This window comes from Tetranychus urticae, chromosome 1, assembly GCF_039701765.1.
Source record: "Tetranychus urticae isolate SD_2017Ah chromosome 1, NJAU_TeUrti_SD_1.0, whole genome shotgun sequence".
Classification (NCBI taxonomy): Eukaryota; Metazoa; Arthropoda; class Arachnida; order Trombidiformes; family Tetranychidae; genus Tetranychus; species Tetranychus urticae.
Genome location: NC_142958.1, coordinates 19421007 through 19437075, shown reverse-complemented (window position 1 = coordinate 19437075; position 16069 = coordinate 19421007). Strand labels below are relative to the sequence as shown.

Here is a 16069-nt window from a genome sequence, read left to right as displayed (position 1 = left end):
GATGGATTAACTAAAGGTTTGAGACATCTACATTGACACTTGAATTGTTGATCAAAGCCTACATTTAGTGACGTTAAGGTAAGTAAAATTGTATAATTGGCCAGAAATAATGAGTTATTGAAATAAATGTCTCAATCTTTACGTTGATGAGTTCACATTGAACGGATTATGATAGTATATAAACAGGTAAAAGTTGACCATGATGATGATTAAGATGAGATGAGGAAGGAGGAGTGAGTAAGCTAAATTGATGCAAATGTATGCCATTTTTTGCGGTTCACTAATTCATTTTATAACAGAAAATGCAGTTTTTTTTCTTGATACATTTTGTTTTACTGTTTTAGACGTGATTACGGAAAAAAATATTGAGGTAAACCGTTGAGAAACAATAATAAGTTGGATGATTACGGTTATTACCTATTCTTATCATTGGAATAATAATAGTATCTTTTTTGAAGATGCAGTAATGATGATCATGATTCATGTTTATCAACAAGAAGAGGAAACATGTTGGTCTTTAATTGAAACGCAAAGTGATAATACTTTATGCTGTTATGCTGAAAATGAAACTATTAACATGTTAATTTGCTCCTAATAATATGAAACATGATTTAGAGGGAAAACTCAATTGGTTCAATGTATTCAAATATTACTGGACACAAAAAAGGGTAAATCAAGAAAAGATAAGACAATAGTATAAGAATGTAAATCAAAACTTACCTTAGTTATTGCGATTCTTCAATCGTGGTTTAACTATCACATAATCCAGTTGATCACTTTGGTGCTTAATTAAACTGTATTGAGTTAGTTGTAAAAATGAAAGTATAAGTTGATTTTAAGGTTAACATGGAATGAGTTTGACACAAAAGTGATTGTAAACATTCATGTTTATTGACGAAATTTGATAGCTTATAATCAATTCTATTTTTTCTAGTAAATATCAATCTGTGGCACAGAGTTACAATATGAAAATTGAGAGGAGAAAATGAATTTCTTCAATAAATGGTGGGAGGATTTCACTGATTGGGAAGCTTAGTTAATTTGTCTTTGACATCTAGAGTATAAAATTATTGCAGACTTTGAAAAGTGTTACAATTTAGAGTTAAATGTCAACACATTGACGGCAAAATGTGGTTAAACAGTGATTTCTATTGCGCTTGATCTGGTTTGAGTTGATTCACATCAGAGGCTGATAATTAATAAATGGCCTTTCCTTGAAATTGGTTTTTATATTAATTTTGAATTGTCCAAAAATCAAAAACCATCAGATACAAATATTGGTGCAACATTGGACGGAACAAAAAAATCTTTCGGATGACTTGAGTCTCTAATTGCAATTGGTTGTGGTTCTGGTTTATATTTGTCTCTTAATATTTTAATAAAAGGATCATCATAATCATCTCCCAATTCATCAAAATTGTAGTCGCCATTTGTAACAGGTTGACTTCCGCTCGTCGCCTCATTTTTGTTTTCAAGGATAGGTAAGGTGTTAACCAGATTAGACTCTAATTGGGTAAGAAGAAAAAGAAACAACAAAGTTGAGTGAAACATAATTTAAGTTGCAGTTATTTACTCTGTTTATACGTGATCAGGATATTTTAGAGCTTCGAAATTTGTTTGAAACTGAATAAGAAAGAAGTCCCTTGTTAAGGCTAATCATAAGCTTAATCATATCATAATAAATATTAAATTGACTTGTTAAAATTGTCTTGAATCTTAAATAAATGAAATCCTCATTGTTACTTGAACAATATCTTGCGGGGATAAGATTAAATACTTTTTTTGCTACAATTAAGGTAACAAGTTTATATAAACGACAAAAGTAATTTATAACAATTAAATTTAATAATTGATATGCCTACTTATTTTATACATTATAAAATGTTAACTTTTACAATAAAGTTGAAAGCTCTTACCATTTGACCACTTGAAAAAATCACAATTAATGCAAATAGTTTAATTGCATAGCTGTAAGCGCAGTATGAAAGTTATGAAAACTTCTGGGCTAATTTCAAATATGAATTGGTCTCATCTGATTCTTGGGAATAAAACAGAATCTACTTTATCACATAGACTGCGTTCCGTAGATGAATTGCTAGGTGGTAAGCAGGGAATAGCATCAGACCAGTATCTTTGATTAATTGGCACTGCTAATCTGTCTAAAAGTTTTGTTGCCATTTTGGGTATCACAGGCTGCATTAGAATACCACATATCCTGAGAGTTTCAAAAGTGATATATAAAACTCCATGAAGGTATTCTTCAAGGGCTGGATTTTTCACAAGTTCCCATGGCTTTGTATCATTTACTAGTTTGTTTGCTAATCGAAGAGAGGCCAAAACTTGGTCGATTCCATCATGAAATTGAGCTTCACTAAATAGCTTATCTACTTTCAGTCCAAGTGGAAATAAACTTTCTATTAATTCATCCGCTGGAAATTGAGCCAGTACTTGAGTGCTTGGAGCAGCTGGATAGATTTGCTTAAGATTAATTTTAGGCGCACAACATCGACTCAAGAGATTGCCAAGCGTATCAGAAAGATCCAGATTGAGGAAATACTGCATTTGAGACTCACTAAAGTCTAAAAGAAAGAACCGATAGAGATTAATAAATCGTTAGATCCATAGATAAGGCTAGATTCAACTTACTTCCGTCATCGTGAGGGACTGCTTGTCTCAGGAGAAAATATCTAATAGCTTCTGGTGAATAAGTTTGAAGAAGATCAAATGGATTCACTATATTTTGACGACTTTTTGACATCTTGACACCATCAACGGTCCAATGCGAATGACATATTATTTGTTTAGGCACCTCCAAATCAGCAGCCAGCAGAAAAGCAGGCCAATAGATAGCGTGAAACTTGATGATATCTTTACCAATGACATGGCAATCAGGTGGCCAGAATTTCGAGAGGTTAGGATAACCCGCAACAGTCAGGTAGTTGACTAAAGCATCTAACCAAACGTAAATCTTAAGAATAAAATTTATCAAGTTAGTATAAATGCGGCATAATTTAGGAATATTGTTACAGATGATAATCTTACTCGATGAGATGAATCTGAAGGCAAAGGTATTCCCCATGATAATCTTGAAGATGGTCTTGACACAGAAATATCATGCAGTCCTTGGTCAATCAAACTTAATACTAGTTGATGAAAGACATCAGGTTTGATAGTAATTTTGCCGGATTTAAAAAGTTTTAAGAGAGGCTCTTGTAGCTCGCTCAATCTGAACATATAATTTTCTTCTTCGACCCATTCCAGGACATGTCCAGATTCAATTGAGACTTTAACTAATTTATCATCTATGATCTTCTCCTCGATTTGAGTAGATGGTAGAAATGTTTCGTCTGAAACTGAATACCATCCAGCATATTTAGACTTATAGATAAAACCTTTAGTACACAATTCAGTCCAAAAATTACTGACAGCATTTATGTGACTAGCATCAGTTGTCCGTATAAAGTGTGTGTTTCCAATCTCAAATGCTGAACATAATGTTGAGAATCTTTTTGAAATATTGTCACAGAATTCTTGAGGATGAAAACCTTGGGATTTAGCTGCTCTTTGAATCTATTGGAACAAAAACAGTAATTATTAACCATGCAGTGTCGAAAGTCGTCAGATGAAGTACCTTGAGTCCATGCTCATCAGTTCCAGTTGAGAAAATGGTTTTCTCAGCCCCTTTTAACTTGGCAATATGATGTAAAGCGTCGGCGACTACCAGTGAATGAACATGTCCAATATGAGGATCTAATTCGGAAAATAAAAAGTTGAAATTATACAAATAAAGTGTTGATGTTAAATTGAAGCTCAACCCAGACTTTGGAAGTATAGAGTATATTTTAACCAGAATCTTACCTGCATTAACGTAAAATATCGGTGTAGATATGAAATAATGGCTCACAGGATTAAACCTGGATAAAAGTTTATTCACAATTCTCATTTACAAATTTATAATTCAAAACAACTAAGCGTGAATGAACCAGCTTACTGAGTGACTCAGATAGAGTCACGTGACCTTGTAACATATGTTTTGGTTGTAAGTTGACAACAGTAAACATTATTTTCTCGAACATTCTGTGAAACTGACGACTGGTCTCTACCTAATTCCTAACAATTAAAAGTAATTAAAACAATTTACTGATTTTTTTATTTCTTTACTGACCAATTATTAATATTTAACACCATGTCCTTTATGTTACAGCATCTTCACAATGGCTGGGAAGTTGACCAAGCTATTTTATCCGAGGAAGATCGAGTTGTTGTTATACGATTTGGACATGATTGGGATCCTACCTGTATGAAGATGGACGAAACACTCTATGGAATTGCTGCCAAGGTAATTATTAAACTTAAGCTATAGATGCGCTAACTATTGAGCTTGTAAATCTCCATCTTTATTTGTCTGGTCTGTAGCTCTTTTTATTACAAACGATTTTCCATTTAGATTGGTTTCCTGTTGTACTGTACAAATTTATTATTCCTCGCTTGTATTAATATGTAAAATGAATTTTTAATACTTATTCTATGGTTTCTTTTCATTTTTAGGTTAAAAACTTTGCCGTTATTTATCTAGTTGATATTACAGAGGTTCCTGACTTCAATAAAATGTATGAACTGTATGACCCATGTACAGTCATGTTTTTCTTCCGTAATAAGCACATCATGATCGATCTGGGAACTGGTAATAATAACAAGATCAACTGGGCTCTTGATAATAAACAAGAGATGATAGATATCATTGAAACTGTTTACAGAGGTGCCAGAAAAGGTCGCGGTTTGGTGATATCACCCAAAGATTATTCAACGAAATATCGATATTGAAAAATTTATACTCTTCATCATTTCACCACTACTCAAATCGCTTGTGACTTTGAAGTTCTCATTGTTATCCATACAAATATTCCACATGAGCCGGACATTTTTAAACTGACATCAATTTTGTTGAATGAGTTGATTCCATTGTTCAGTTCAAGTACTTTTACAAATCTTTTGGCGGATAATTTTGCTTTTAGAATGGTCTAAACTGAATAATTCTGTATTTATTTAAAGTATTACATTAATAAATGCATAACCATTGTAACAAATACAATGTAAAGCTATTCCTTATTTTTGGTATGAATGTGATTTGCTTCTCTCCAACCACAAACTTTTGGTTCATTTTGTTGAATGCCCATGGAAGCAAAAATGTAAAATTTCACATACTTATTAATAGTATTATATCTTACTTTAATTATGTATTATTCTTGCATTCATGCTAGAAAATATTTACTTTAATGTTTTACTTTAATTTCTGATAATCTGAAAAATTTCAGCTATTATCTTACGAGACAGCAAGAAAAAAATTAAGAATGCCCAAACTTTTTCCCCGCAATTCAATGTGTATGGGATTGTTAAGTGGATAATTTCAACCATAATGACGATAAATGATCTAACTGTGTATCTGATCGTGCCAGCTAATGAAGGGCAAACATAAACAAAATTTTATTTCGAAACACGTTTGATTTTAAGATAGACCTTTAACAGCTTGGAATCATTAGATTGCAATAGCTTTCAGAATAATTGAAAGTCTCTGTTTCTTATCATACCATTTGAACATCAAAACATTAAGATTTCAACATTTAATACATCAACCTAAGAATACCAATCTTAATAGTTTTTGCTATAAAAATGCATTTCTATTTCTATTTGATTTGCATTTTATAAATATTAAATTTTCAATAAGAGATTCTGAATCGATAAAATTATTAATTTCTTTATTCCATCAGAATTCACGTTTCAAATATTGAAAAACAGTTATTCAAATGAAATTAATCTTTTTTGTCTCCCGATCTGAACTTTACACTAATGGAATGACATTTACTTCTCATATTAAATTCCTGCAAATATGTTGAGCATTTTTTTCCCTGACCAAAAGGATCATCGTACAAATGCGTCCAAAGATGTGATACGGTCAAACATCACAAAATTTTTCAAGTAATCAACATATAAATTATTTCTCATCATGTAAACTTGAGTTTATCGAATCGAAATAGATTTATGTTATGAATTCAAATTTTCAGTTCAAAATTGGTTACCTCGATCGGACTCCATCTACAAATTATGATCCTATTAGGAAAAAATTTACTGGTCAACTTTCTCAGTTCTTCACCAAACAAATGGAACGCTATAGTTCCATTAATTACACTATTGTGTTTCGCAAACCAATAGATTATGGAGAATGTAATTCCGGCAATTGTACTGGCCTTATTGGACTAGTTCAACGAGGTGAAGCTGATTTTTGTGATAGATTATATTCATTCGCAACAATTCCTGATTCAACTACTGGACTTAAACCAGGAACAGTGTTAGGTGATCTTTCCTGTACCATTTTTACAGCTTTACCCGAAATTGGAATAGTTCGTGAAGATGTCTTTACATCACTTTCGATATTCCCTTTAGATGTAATTCTATCTTTGGCTTTCCTTTTTCTATTTCTTTCATCAATCCCTTTCCTTTTATGGTACTTCAATCCTAAATTGTTCAACATTAGAACCACATCTCCATGGATAATCTGGCCTTTGATTTGTGCAATTTTACGCCAAGCAGCGCGTCTCAAAACTCTTTTTAGTCGTTCATATTTTTCGTTCATTTGGATTTCCATCACGTTAACAATATTTTTTATAACATCGCTTTATTCTAGTTCCTTCACTACAGATCTTTCATCTGAAGCAGCCATAAAAACGATTGATTCACTTGAAGAGGTTGCCGATTGCGGTAGGATTCCAGTGTGGATGGAAGAGTCATTATGCAAAACCATGGTGTATAGCGGTTCTCCTCGAGCTCAACAAGAGATTTTAAAACGAGGACTGTACAGACCGACGGGACCGCTCATGAATGAATTCATTACAAAGAAAGAAGCACAAAGTTTTGTTTTTATTGTTACTCCAGATCAGACTTTTACCGTTCGAATGGGTTATTGTATATACAACCACGGGGCAAAATGGCATCGATCAAAAAATTCATTTCCCGTTCATCTGTTATTTACTGTATTGAATTCCAAGCTCCCTCCTCATGCCACCAAATTTCTCAATATATTTCGCGAGAAACAATTCCAAAGTGGCATCGATTTTTATATCGCAAAGAAATGGCAATTGTACCTTGAAAAGCGACTAGACCCTAAACAAATAAAAGGCTGTTACCATAAAACTTCCATCAGCCCCAATCCTGTTTTGGCTCGCTTCAATCAACTAGATATACAAAATTACAAGCTATTTTTTAAGTACTTGTTATGTATGATTCCAATTTGCATTCTCAGCTTGATTTGTGAATATTTGTATGCCGAGATGAACTCAGTAAGACCCAGTATTGAAAGACATAAAGAAAGAGATTGTAGTTAATTAAAGATAATCTCGATGGATAACCATATTTAATTTAATCATAATTTCAGATAGCAGCTTTTATTCGAACATTAATATCTCAATATCTGTTCCCTTTACATTCTAAATCACTGGGGTTGGACTTTTATTAACTTTTATGCATATTGAAGAAAGCATATCACGCTTTCACTTCACGTTAAAAATATCTTAGGCGGCCAATTCCAAGCCCATACCAAGCTTATGACCTCCAGAATTAAAATTTTTACCATCAATGGAAGCGCAAAGTGTCAGTAAAATACCAGGTCGAAGGCGTTGAGTAAGCCCAAGACCAACAATACCACTATTGTTTACTTTAGCTTTCAATGAGGTATCACTGTCAAGTTTGTAAATGCAGCCGAGACCGAATTGGGTGGAATTTTTATCAGAAGACCAGGCTAGGGAAATACCACTTTCCAATTTATCATTAACACGTTGGTAAACTGTACTAGAGGCTTCCTTTAAATCGGCCCTTTAGAGAGAAAAATAATTAGAAAATTTATAGCAAGATATGAATTTAAAAAAAAGTAGATAAACTTACAGATTAGCAGTCAAGTTGAACTCGGGTGTTTGATATCCAACGGCAATGTTGTTTCGTTTGATTGCATTTTTAGATGGGTCAAAAGAAAGCTGGGCACCTCCCAACCATGATTGGAATCTATAAGAAATTTGAAAAATTTAATTTCATCATGATTTGAGCTTAGAGGTGAAAAAACAGCTGGTCAATGTATAGAATAATTTGCAATATCTTGATACCAACCTAACAACTCCAGCTCCATGTACTATAAAACCACCGTGATCCAAATCAACATCACCATTAAGATGTAATGCATCAGTTTTATATGAAGTTTTGATGACTCCTGACTTTTTACCAGACAATGGGGTGAATGATCCATTGAAACCAAGTTTAAGACCCTTAGCAAATTGATCATCTACGGTAAGCTCGGTGGATAAAACATTATCAGTGGTCCATTTTTCCTTCATTGTTAGTCCATAATCTGGAAGAAAATGTTTGGTTTCCAAATTCGCAGCAATGTTGCCAGTTCCTGTGTTTGAAGTTCCACTAACATTGAACTCGACTTTATTTTGAGTTTTAGTCTTGAAGTCAAGTTTAACAATACCAAGATCTGAATAAAATAAAGAAGCAAAACATGTGAGACAAAACAAAATATGTGACAAGTCACAAAACTTGGTGTGTGTTTGTTAAATACTTGGAATGGAAGTGCAAAATTGATCAAAATTTCATTATAATTGATTCATAACTATTTCCAATCAAACCTTAATACTGTTCAAAGAATGTTTGAAGGTCAAATTGGAGAATCAAAGGGAGAGATTACATAAGAAACTACTTACGGTAATTTTTGTTGAACAAATCTTTGGCTTGTTTACCCAAATCAGCGAAACATGGAGTAGTCATTGTGAGATAGGACAATTCAACAATCAACAATTGAAATAGAAAGAAAGGAGAAAGTGATTAGTAAATTAATCCGAACCGGTACCTGAAATAATATGATGATATAAGATGATATTGAATGGAATCAGTTTTTAAAGAAACATGTAACCACCTATACGCATGTTCTCTAACTAAAGCGGTGAATTTGATTGCAATACAAAGTTTTTCAAAGGAGTGGTGCCATACAATTCAATTTAAATTATATAATACAGTTGTAGTTGTGATCAACCTTGCAAACAAAGGCGCCGTCTACCCTTCCCTACCTAGGTGTCTTACCGAAAGTAGGCGCTAGGCTTTATCCAGCTTACCTAGGAATCCATCAGGAAGGGAGCATGGATTGTTCAGGGGGCTTAACCCTGAGTAAGCACTACTGTAGGTTGACTTAACCTCAGGACTTTGACGCCAACGTCAAGATGCAGAGTACAACATATAAAGGTTTGCAGTCTTATCGCCAATGCTGACCATTAGACCAATATTAAATTAAAACCGAGATCAGTCTCCATTTAACAAGAAATATTCAAAGTAGCTTTACGATCGAATTTAGTTCAATTTAGTTTTTTGTTTTACTTTGTGTTTTAAATTACTTTTGAATGCTCTGTGCATCTAGAGAATCCATCAAATAGTTTGATTTTCATTTATTTTGTGTCAGAACAATCAAGGTGAGTCTGGGTCTTTCAATACTGGGTCTTACTGAGTTCATCTCGGCATACAAATATTCACAAATCAAGCTGAGAATGCAAATTGGAATCATACATAACAAGTACTTAAAAAATAGCTTGTAATTTTGTATATCTAGCTGATAAAAGCGGGCCAAAGCCGGAGTGGGACTGATGGAAGTTTTATGGTAACAGCCTTTTATTTGTTTAGAGTCTAGTAGCTTTTCAAGGTGCAAAAGCCATTGCTTTGCAATATAAAAATCGATGCCACTTTGGAATTGTTTCTCGCGAAATATATTGAGAAATTTGGAGGCATGAGGAGGGAGCTTGGAATTCAATACAGTAAATAACAGATGAACGGGAAATGAATTTTTTGAGCGATGCCATTTTGCCCCGTGGTTGTATATACAATAACCCATTCGAACGGTAAAAGTCTGATCTGGAGTAACAATAAAAACAAAACTTTTTGCTCTTTTCTTTCTTATAAATTCCAGCATCAGCTCTCCCGTCGGTCTATACAGTCCTCGTTTTAAAATCTCTTGCTGAGCTCGAGGAGAACCGCTATACACCATGGTTTTGCATAATGGCTCTTCCATCCACACTGGAATCCTACCGCAATCGGCAACCTCTTCAAGTGAATCAATCGTTTTTATGGCTGCTTCAGATGAAAGATCTGTAGTGAAGGAACTAGAATAAAGCGATGTTATAAAAAATATTGTTAACGTGATGGAAATCCAAATGAACGAAAAATATGAACGACTAAAAAAAGTTTTGAGACGTGCTGCTTGACGTAAAATTGCACAAATCAAAGGCCAGATTATCCATGGAGATGTGGTTTTAATGTTGAACAATTTAGGATTGAAGTACCATAAAAGGAAAGGGATTGATGAAAGAAATAGAAAAAGGAAAGCCAAGGATAAAATTACATCTAAAGGGAATATCGAAAGTGATGTAAAGACATCTTCACGAACTATTCCAATTTCGGGTAAAGCTGTAAAAATGGTACAGGAAAGATCACCTAACACTGTTCCTGGTTTAAGTCCAGTAGTTGAATCAGGAATTGTTGCGAATGAATATAATCTATCACAAAAATCAGCTTCACCTCGTTGAACTAGTCCAATAAGGCCAGTACAATTGCCGGAATTACAATCTCCATAATCGAGTGGGTCGTAAAACACAACAGTGTAATTAATGGAACTATAGCGTTCCATTTGTTTGGTGTAGAACTGAGAAAGTGTACCATTAAATTTTTTCCTAATAGGATCATAATTTGTAGATGGAGTCCGATCGAGGTAACCAATTTTGAACTGAAAATTTAAATTCATAACATGAATCTATTTTGATTCGATAAACTCAAGTTCACATGATGAGAAATAATTTATATGTTGATTACTTGAAAAATTTTATGGTGTTTGACCGTATCACATCTTTGGACGCATTTGTACGATGATCCTTTTGGTCAGGGAAAAAAATGCTCAACATATTTGCAGGAATTTAATATGAGAAGTAAATGTCATTCCATTAGTGTAAAGTTCAGATCGGGAGACAAAAAAGATTAATTTCATTTGAATAACTGTTTTTCAATATTTGAAACGTGAATTCTGATGGAATAAAGAAATTAATAATTTTATCGATTTAGAATCTCTTATTGAAAATTTAATATTTACAAAATGCAAATCAAATATAAATTCAAATGCATTATTATAGCAAAAACTATTAAGACTGGTATTCTTAGGTTGATGTATTAAATGTTGAAATCTTAATGTTTTGATGTTCAAATGGTATGATAAGAAACAGAGACTTTCAATTATTCTGAAAGCTATTGAAATCTATTGATTCCAAGCTGTTAAAGGTCTATCTGAGAATCAAACGTGTTTCAAAATAAAATGTTTGCCCTTTATTAGCTGGCACGATTAGATACACACTTACAAGGGAGGTGACCCACCTGGTTTGATTTGATTCGTGAAATTTCATGATGAATCGATGGAAATAGGTTAAAAAAGATGTTTGCTCAAGTCATAGGACCTGCAAATTTTCGCTCCAATTTCATTCCAATTCTAAGTCTAATTCAGCCCAATTATTGTAATAAACTTAAACTATGAAAAATTACCATTCTCAAGTTGAGACTGTTTAGTTGAATTGAAAATGATAAAAACAAAGACATTGCACAATGCACTAAACAAAATGAATGTTAGTCTCAACTTAAGAATGGTAATTTTTCATTTCATTCAGTTTCAGAAAAGAGCTGATGAAGAGCGGATTTTACGGGTGTCAGGTTGATACGAATAGTTTTGGTCAATGTTTGGATTTGATTTATGAATTGAATAGCGAATATAATATAAGGTTTAATTCAATATAATTTGTTGTATAATTTCAATGTTTACTGAACAAGTATAAACCTTAAACTAACTCTTCATTTTTATTCAATACTAAACATTAAAAGAAACAACTTATTGTTGTAACAATGATTGACAAGGATATTGATAATAATTAGTAAAAATGATCAACAAAAACCCTAACAATACTCAACAGCCCCTCATGTTGATTATTTTACTGAATCTCATGTAACAATAAACCAAGAAATTCATGAAACTTGGGACTTACAAGTGGTTTCGTCACGATATCAGCTTTGTTAGCTGAGCTTTGCACATGTTTCAATCTTATTAATCCATTTTCAATTTGATCTCTAATAAAATGATGGCGAATGTCAATATTCTTCGTTCGTGAGTGGAATACAGGGTTCTTAGCTAATTTGATTGAACCTTGATTGCCACAATTCATGTCTACAGGTGTTTCAACCTCATAGCCTAATTCATTCATCAATGATTTCAACCAAATAACCTCTTTAACTGCCTCAGTCTGACAAGGCAACCCCGAGAATTGTTAATTCGATTTCTTTTTGAAAATAGTTTTATTGGGTATTTCTGATGGTGGTTAGAAAGAAAATACACAAAGTAGCTGCCACATTTCAGTCGTGGTAGTGTGGGACTGAAATTAGATGGCCACAGCATATCGTTTTCTGGCAATGGGCGCATCTAATAAAAGAGCTTTTGTCGCATTCAAATGCACATTTTTCACCACCTACATTAAAAAGAACATCTTTAGGGTGTAGAAAATCCTCTACTTCGACTGGAAATCCAGACTTTTTTCAAGCATACTTTATCATATTTTGAAATAGTGGAGCTCGGAATGATTCCAAATGATTGCTTGCATTCTGCAAACAGTAGCTCTATCATGGACAGTTGTAACAATCCTGCCAATCATTAATCTTTGTGGAAATCTTTTGTGGAAATCTTTCCACTGCCTGAAAAAATAAACGTCTAAAGGCTGAAAAAATCCTGTTGTACCAGGAGGTAACGTTTTTAAAACTATCTCTTGGTCATGTCCTGCAAAGATCTGTGCATTTCGTTGCGATGAAAATGAATCAAGTATCAAACATGTTTTGGACTGAACATTTGGATACAAACAATTGTCACGCCAGGCTAGTAGAGTTTCTTTATTCACTTTACCAGACTTGGTACATGTGATATAAAGTCCATTGATGTTTAGTAATTGGCTCACAACTCGAGGACCAAAACTACCACTTAGCTCTTGCAATACTATCATTAGATTTGGGCAAAGTATACCAGATATACTTATGATAGGCTGCACAGTGTATGAATGGGTGAGTGCCCTTGATGAACCAATAGTACAGACAGTATCAGTTTCTACTTGGAAAGAGAGGGTTCGCTTTCCATGCATTTCATACTGGAACCCTGATTGGTCACTGTTGAGCACTTGTTCTGCACTAAATTCTGGAAATATTACATCATTGAATTGTACAAGAAACGCAGCACCATCATTCTCAATTTGTTCTTGATCTATTGAATATTTCCGCCTTGTGAATTTAGTGATCTTTCTGGAAACAATTTTATTTTTTCTTTTAAACAAAACAATCCAAGATGAAGACGCTTTGAAACTTTCCAATCCTAATTCAGAAGACTTCTCTAGAGCCCAACCTTTCAGAACATTGTCATGTATGGCCACGCCCAGATTTCTAGTGTCTTCGAATCTTTGCCATACATACTTGCTGATTTCTGCATACTTTTCTCTCACGGTACCAAAGTTTTCTGGATATTCTCTGAATCTATATATGTATACTGGGAATCTCACTCTTCTAAAAGTATGGTTTATTGATTTCAAAACCAATGATGGAGATGAGGATAAAATTTTGGTCTTCGCAACTGATAAATTCCTTGGCTATATTTGTGATTCAGATCATGTATATTCTGATGGAACTTTTAAAAGTGTTCCAAAACTTTTTCACTCTTTGTACACTCTTCATGCTACTGCTCTCCACTCCTAATGCTACTTATTCAACCTACCTCAGGTTATTCAGAATAATTCAGGATTTATGCACAAATATCGGAACGGTATGGAAACCGAACAAGTTCACAACTGATTTTGAATATGCTACTATCAAAGCACTGAATGTATGCTTCCCAGCCTTGGAGATCAAATGTTGTTTATTCCACTTTGGACAAAGTTTATGGCGTATCGTGGTCAAGCACAACTTATCTGCTGAATACAATCAAAGTGATGCATCTGTATTCATGGCGATAAAAAGAATTCTTGCTCTTCCGTTTTTGAAGCCAGATGACATTCAGGATAATTTTGATTACATCGTGAGCGATTCACCGTAAAATGATAACCTGGATGAATTCTTTTTTTTACTTCAAAAACACTTATCTACGAAATCAGGCCCGTTTCGCCGCTAAAACTTGGAATCATTTCAATGACAAGGATCCAAGGACTAATAATCATGTCGAAGGCTGGCATTTCGCTCTCAATAAGTCTGTTGGACGGATTCATGCAAACTTATAGATGTTCTTGGAACAAATCGTTCACCATCAAAACGCATTCGAGGTCAATTTGGCAATGCAGCAGAATGGTGCTGAAACTGTGGCCAGGAATAGAAAAGCGATTGAAGTGAATGCAGGGATAGCTTATTTAACTGAGAAATATATTGCAAATCAATTATCAACCAACCAACTCAAAATTCAATAAGAAACAACCGGGTAAATGTTACCGTTGTCTACAACAAGGAAAGCCAAATCAATTGCATTGGTCGTCAGATTGTCCATAAAGAGAAATGGTGATCGATTTAATGTTGTCAATTATACTTCAACTGGCTATCAAATCAATGAGGGACAATCGGATTTGAATCCAGGTCGTAGTGAACAAACGCACACAACCAAAGCGGTGAATTTGATTGCAATACAAAGTTTCTCAAATTAAATTCAATTTTAATTATCGTTGTGATCAACCTTGCAAACAAAGGCGCCGTCTACCTTTCCCTACCTAGGTGTCTTACCGAAAGTAGGCGCTAGGCTTTATCCAGCTTACCTAGGAATCCATCAGGAAGGGAGCATGGGATTGTTCAGGGGGCTTAACCCTGAGTAAGCACTACTGTAGGTTGACTTAAACTCAGGACTTTGACGCCAACGTAAAGATGCAGAGTACAACATATAAAGGTTTGCAGTCTTATCGCCAATGCTGACCATTAGACCAATATTAAATTAAAACCGAGATCAGTCTCCATTTAACAAGAAATATTCAAACAACTTTACGATCGAATTTAGTTAAAGGAGGGTCTCCAAAAATCTTTACTTTTTTGTCGTTGCTAGTTAAGATCTCAACTTTTTTTGAGAGCTAATGCAACTATGAAGATCTTAAAAATCTTATGTATTTTTCTCTGAGATCAATAGTTTTTGAGATTTTTAAGGTCAAAGCCCGTAACTTTCGGGTCTCTTGCAGGCCAAACCAAAGCATATTGCATCTTTATATTGCAATTCTATGTAGATTATATTTAGTACAATTGATTTAACGTATAAAAAGTTTTCTATCAGTTACGCGTGCTGAAATAATTGAGTTTAGAAAAATTCTGAAAAAATGCGCTAATATGATTACTGCTTTAGATATCAATACTTGTCTTTGTTAAAATAATAAAATCAATATTGTCCATGCAAATGACCTTCAACTTTTGATTATCTATTAAGATGAGCGAAAAAACTCAGGTTGAATATAACGCTAATGCCCATGTTAAACCTCATAGGAGAAAATAAATGTCATCTGAACCTGACCATTTTCAATATTCTTATACTTCTTTACAGCGCGGATTCATATCTGAAAATGGAAAATTCGTGCGCGCAGCAGATTTATCTATAACCCAGTTTGAAGCATTGCATTGAAAAAACTTTGTTACATGATAACTTTTTGTCAAAGACAGATATACTGAAATAGAATTCATATTTACAATGCTTGAACAATCGAAAGTATGTGTGTGACCTTGATGGTACTATAGAGGTCAAAAGATAAAAAGACCTTGTATGACCTTCAACCGTTTCTTTTTAACATCTGCGCAATTTTTTAAAATATGAGACTGAAAATCAAGTCTGAATAACTTCTGGTTAAAAAGTTCTCCGAGCAAAAGCCGATAACTCGATGTATAGATAAATGCTTATTAACTAGATTATCTTTCATATTTTTGCCTAACAGTTTTCAGATTTGAATCTGCGCTGTAAAGA

The 16069-nt window shown here is 33.8% G+C and overlaps 3 protein-coding genes across 3 annotated transcripts; 1 reads left to right on the top strand and 2 right to left on the bottom strand.

Moving 5' to 3' along the window:
- Window positions 1–869: 869 nt before the first annotated feature.
- Window positions 870–4020, bottom strand: MetRS-m (Methionyl-tRNA synthetase, mitochondrial). The gene is made up of 6 exons (XM_015940250.3): window positions 3859–4020; window positions 3632–3750; window positions 3043–3570; window positions 2647–2968; window positions 1917–2579; window positions 870–1505 (listed from the first exon to the last, which is right to left on the bottom strand). Exons 1-5 carry the CDS (start codon window positions 3941–3943, stop codon window positions 2029–2031), a joined length of 1605 nt encoding a protein of 534 aa, XP_015795736.2. The 5' UTR covers window positions 3944–4020; the 3' UTR covers window positions 870–1505; window positions 1917–2028.
- Window positions 4021–4068: 48 nt separating this feature from the next.
- LOC107372101 (thioredoxin-like protein 4A) lies at window positions 4069–5092 on the top strand. The gene is made up of 2 exons (XM_015940251.3): window positions 4069–4339; window positions 4549–5092. Exons 1-2 carry the CDS (start codon window positions 4187–4189, stop codon window positions 4822–4824), a joined length of 429 nt encoding a protein of 142 aa, XP_015795737.1. The 5' UTR covers window positions 4069–4186; the 3' UTR covers window positions 4825–5092.
- A 2287-nt stretch (window positions 5093–7379) lies between these two features.
- LOC107372102 (non-selective voltage-gated ion channel VDAC2) lies at window positions 7380–8898 on the bottom strand. Its single transcript, XM_015940252.3, has 4 exons — window positions 8748–8898; window positions 8155–8521; window positions 7936–8052; window positions 7380–7866 (listed from the first exon to the last, which is right to left on the bottom strand). The coding sequence occupies exons 1-4, from the start codon at window positions 8809–8811 to the stop codon at window positions 7566–7568; spliced, it is 849 nt and encodes a 282-aa protein (XP_015795738.2). The 5' UTR covers window positions 8812–8898; the 3' UTR covers window positions 7380–7565.
- Between the last annotated feature and the right edge of the window lie 7171 nt (window positions 8899–16069).

Excerpts from the sequence above, each read along its gene's own strand:
- LOC107372101 (XM_015940251.3), top strand. The coding sequence starts at position 4,187 with ATGTCCTTTATGTTACAGCATCTTCACAATGGCTGGGAAGTTGACCAA. Across the intron at positions 4,340-4,548 it reads TCTATGGAATTGCTGCCAAG|GTTAAAAACTTTGCCGTTAT; the intron begins GTAATTATTAAA and ends TTTCATTTTTAG.
- MetRS-m (XM_015940250.3), bottom strand. The coding sequence starts at position 3,943 with ATGAGAATTGTGAATAAACTTTTATCCAGGTTTAATCCTGTGAGCCAT. Across the intron at positions 2,969-3,042 it reads CTTCAGATTCATCTCATCGA|ATTTACGTTTGGTTAGATGC; the intron begins GTAAGATTATCA and ends TTTATTCTTAAG. Across the intron at positions 2,580-2,646 it reads AGTCCCTCACGATGACGGAA|ACTTTAGTGAGTCTCAAATG; the intron begins GTAAGTTGAATC and ends TCTTTCTTTTAG.
- LOC107372102 (XM_015940252.3), bottom strand. The coding sequence starts at position 8,811 with ATGACTACTCCATGTTTCGCTGATTTGGGTAAACAAGCCAAAGATTTG. Across the intron at positions 8,053-8,154 it reads CATGGAGCTGGAGTTGTTAG|ATTCCAATCATGGTTGGGAG; the intron begins GTTGGTATCAAG and ends AATTTCTTATAG. Across the intron at positions 7,867-7,935 it reads TTCAACTTGACTGCTAATCT|GGCCGATTTAAAGGAAGCCT; the intron begins GTAAGTTTATCT and ends TTCTCTCTAAAG.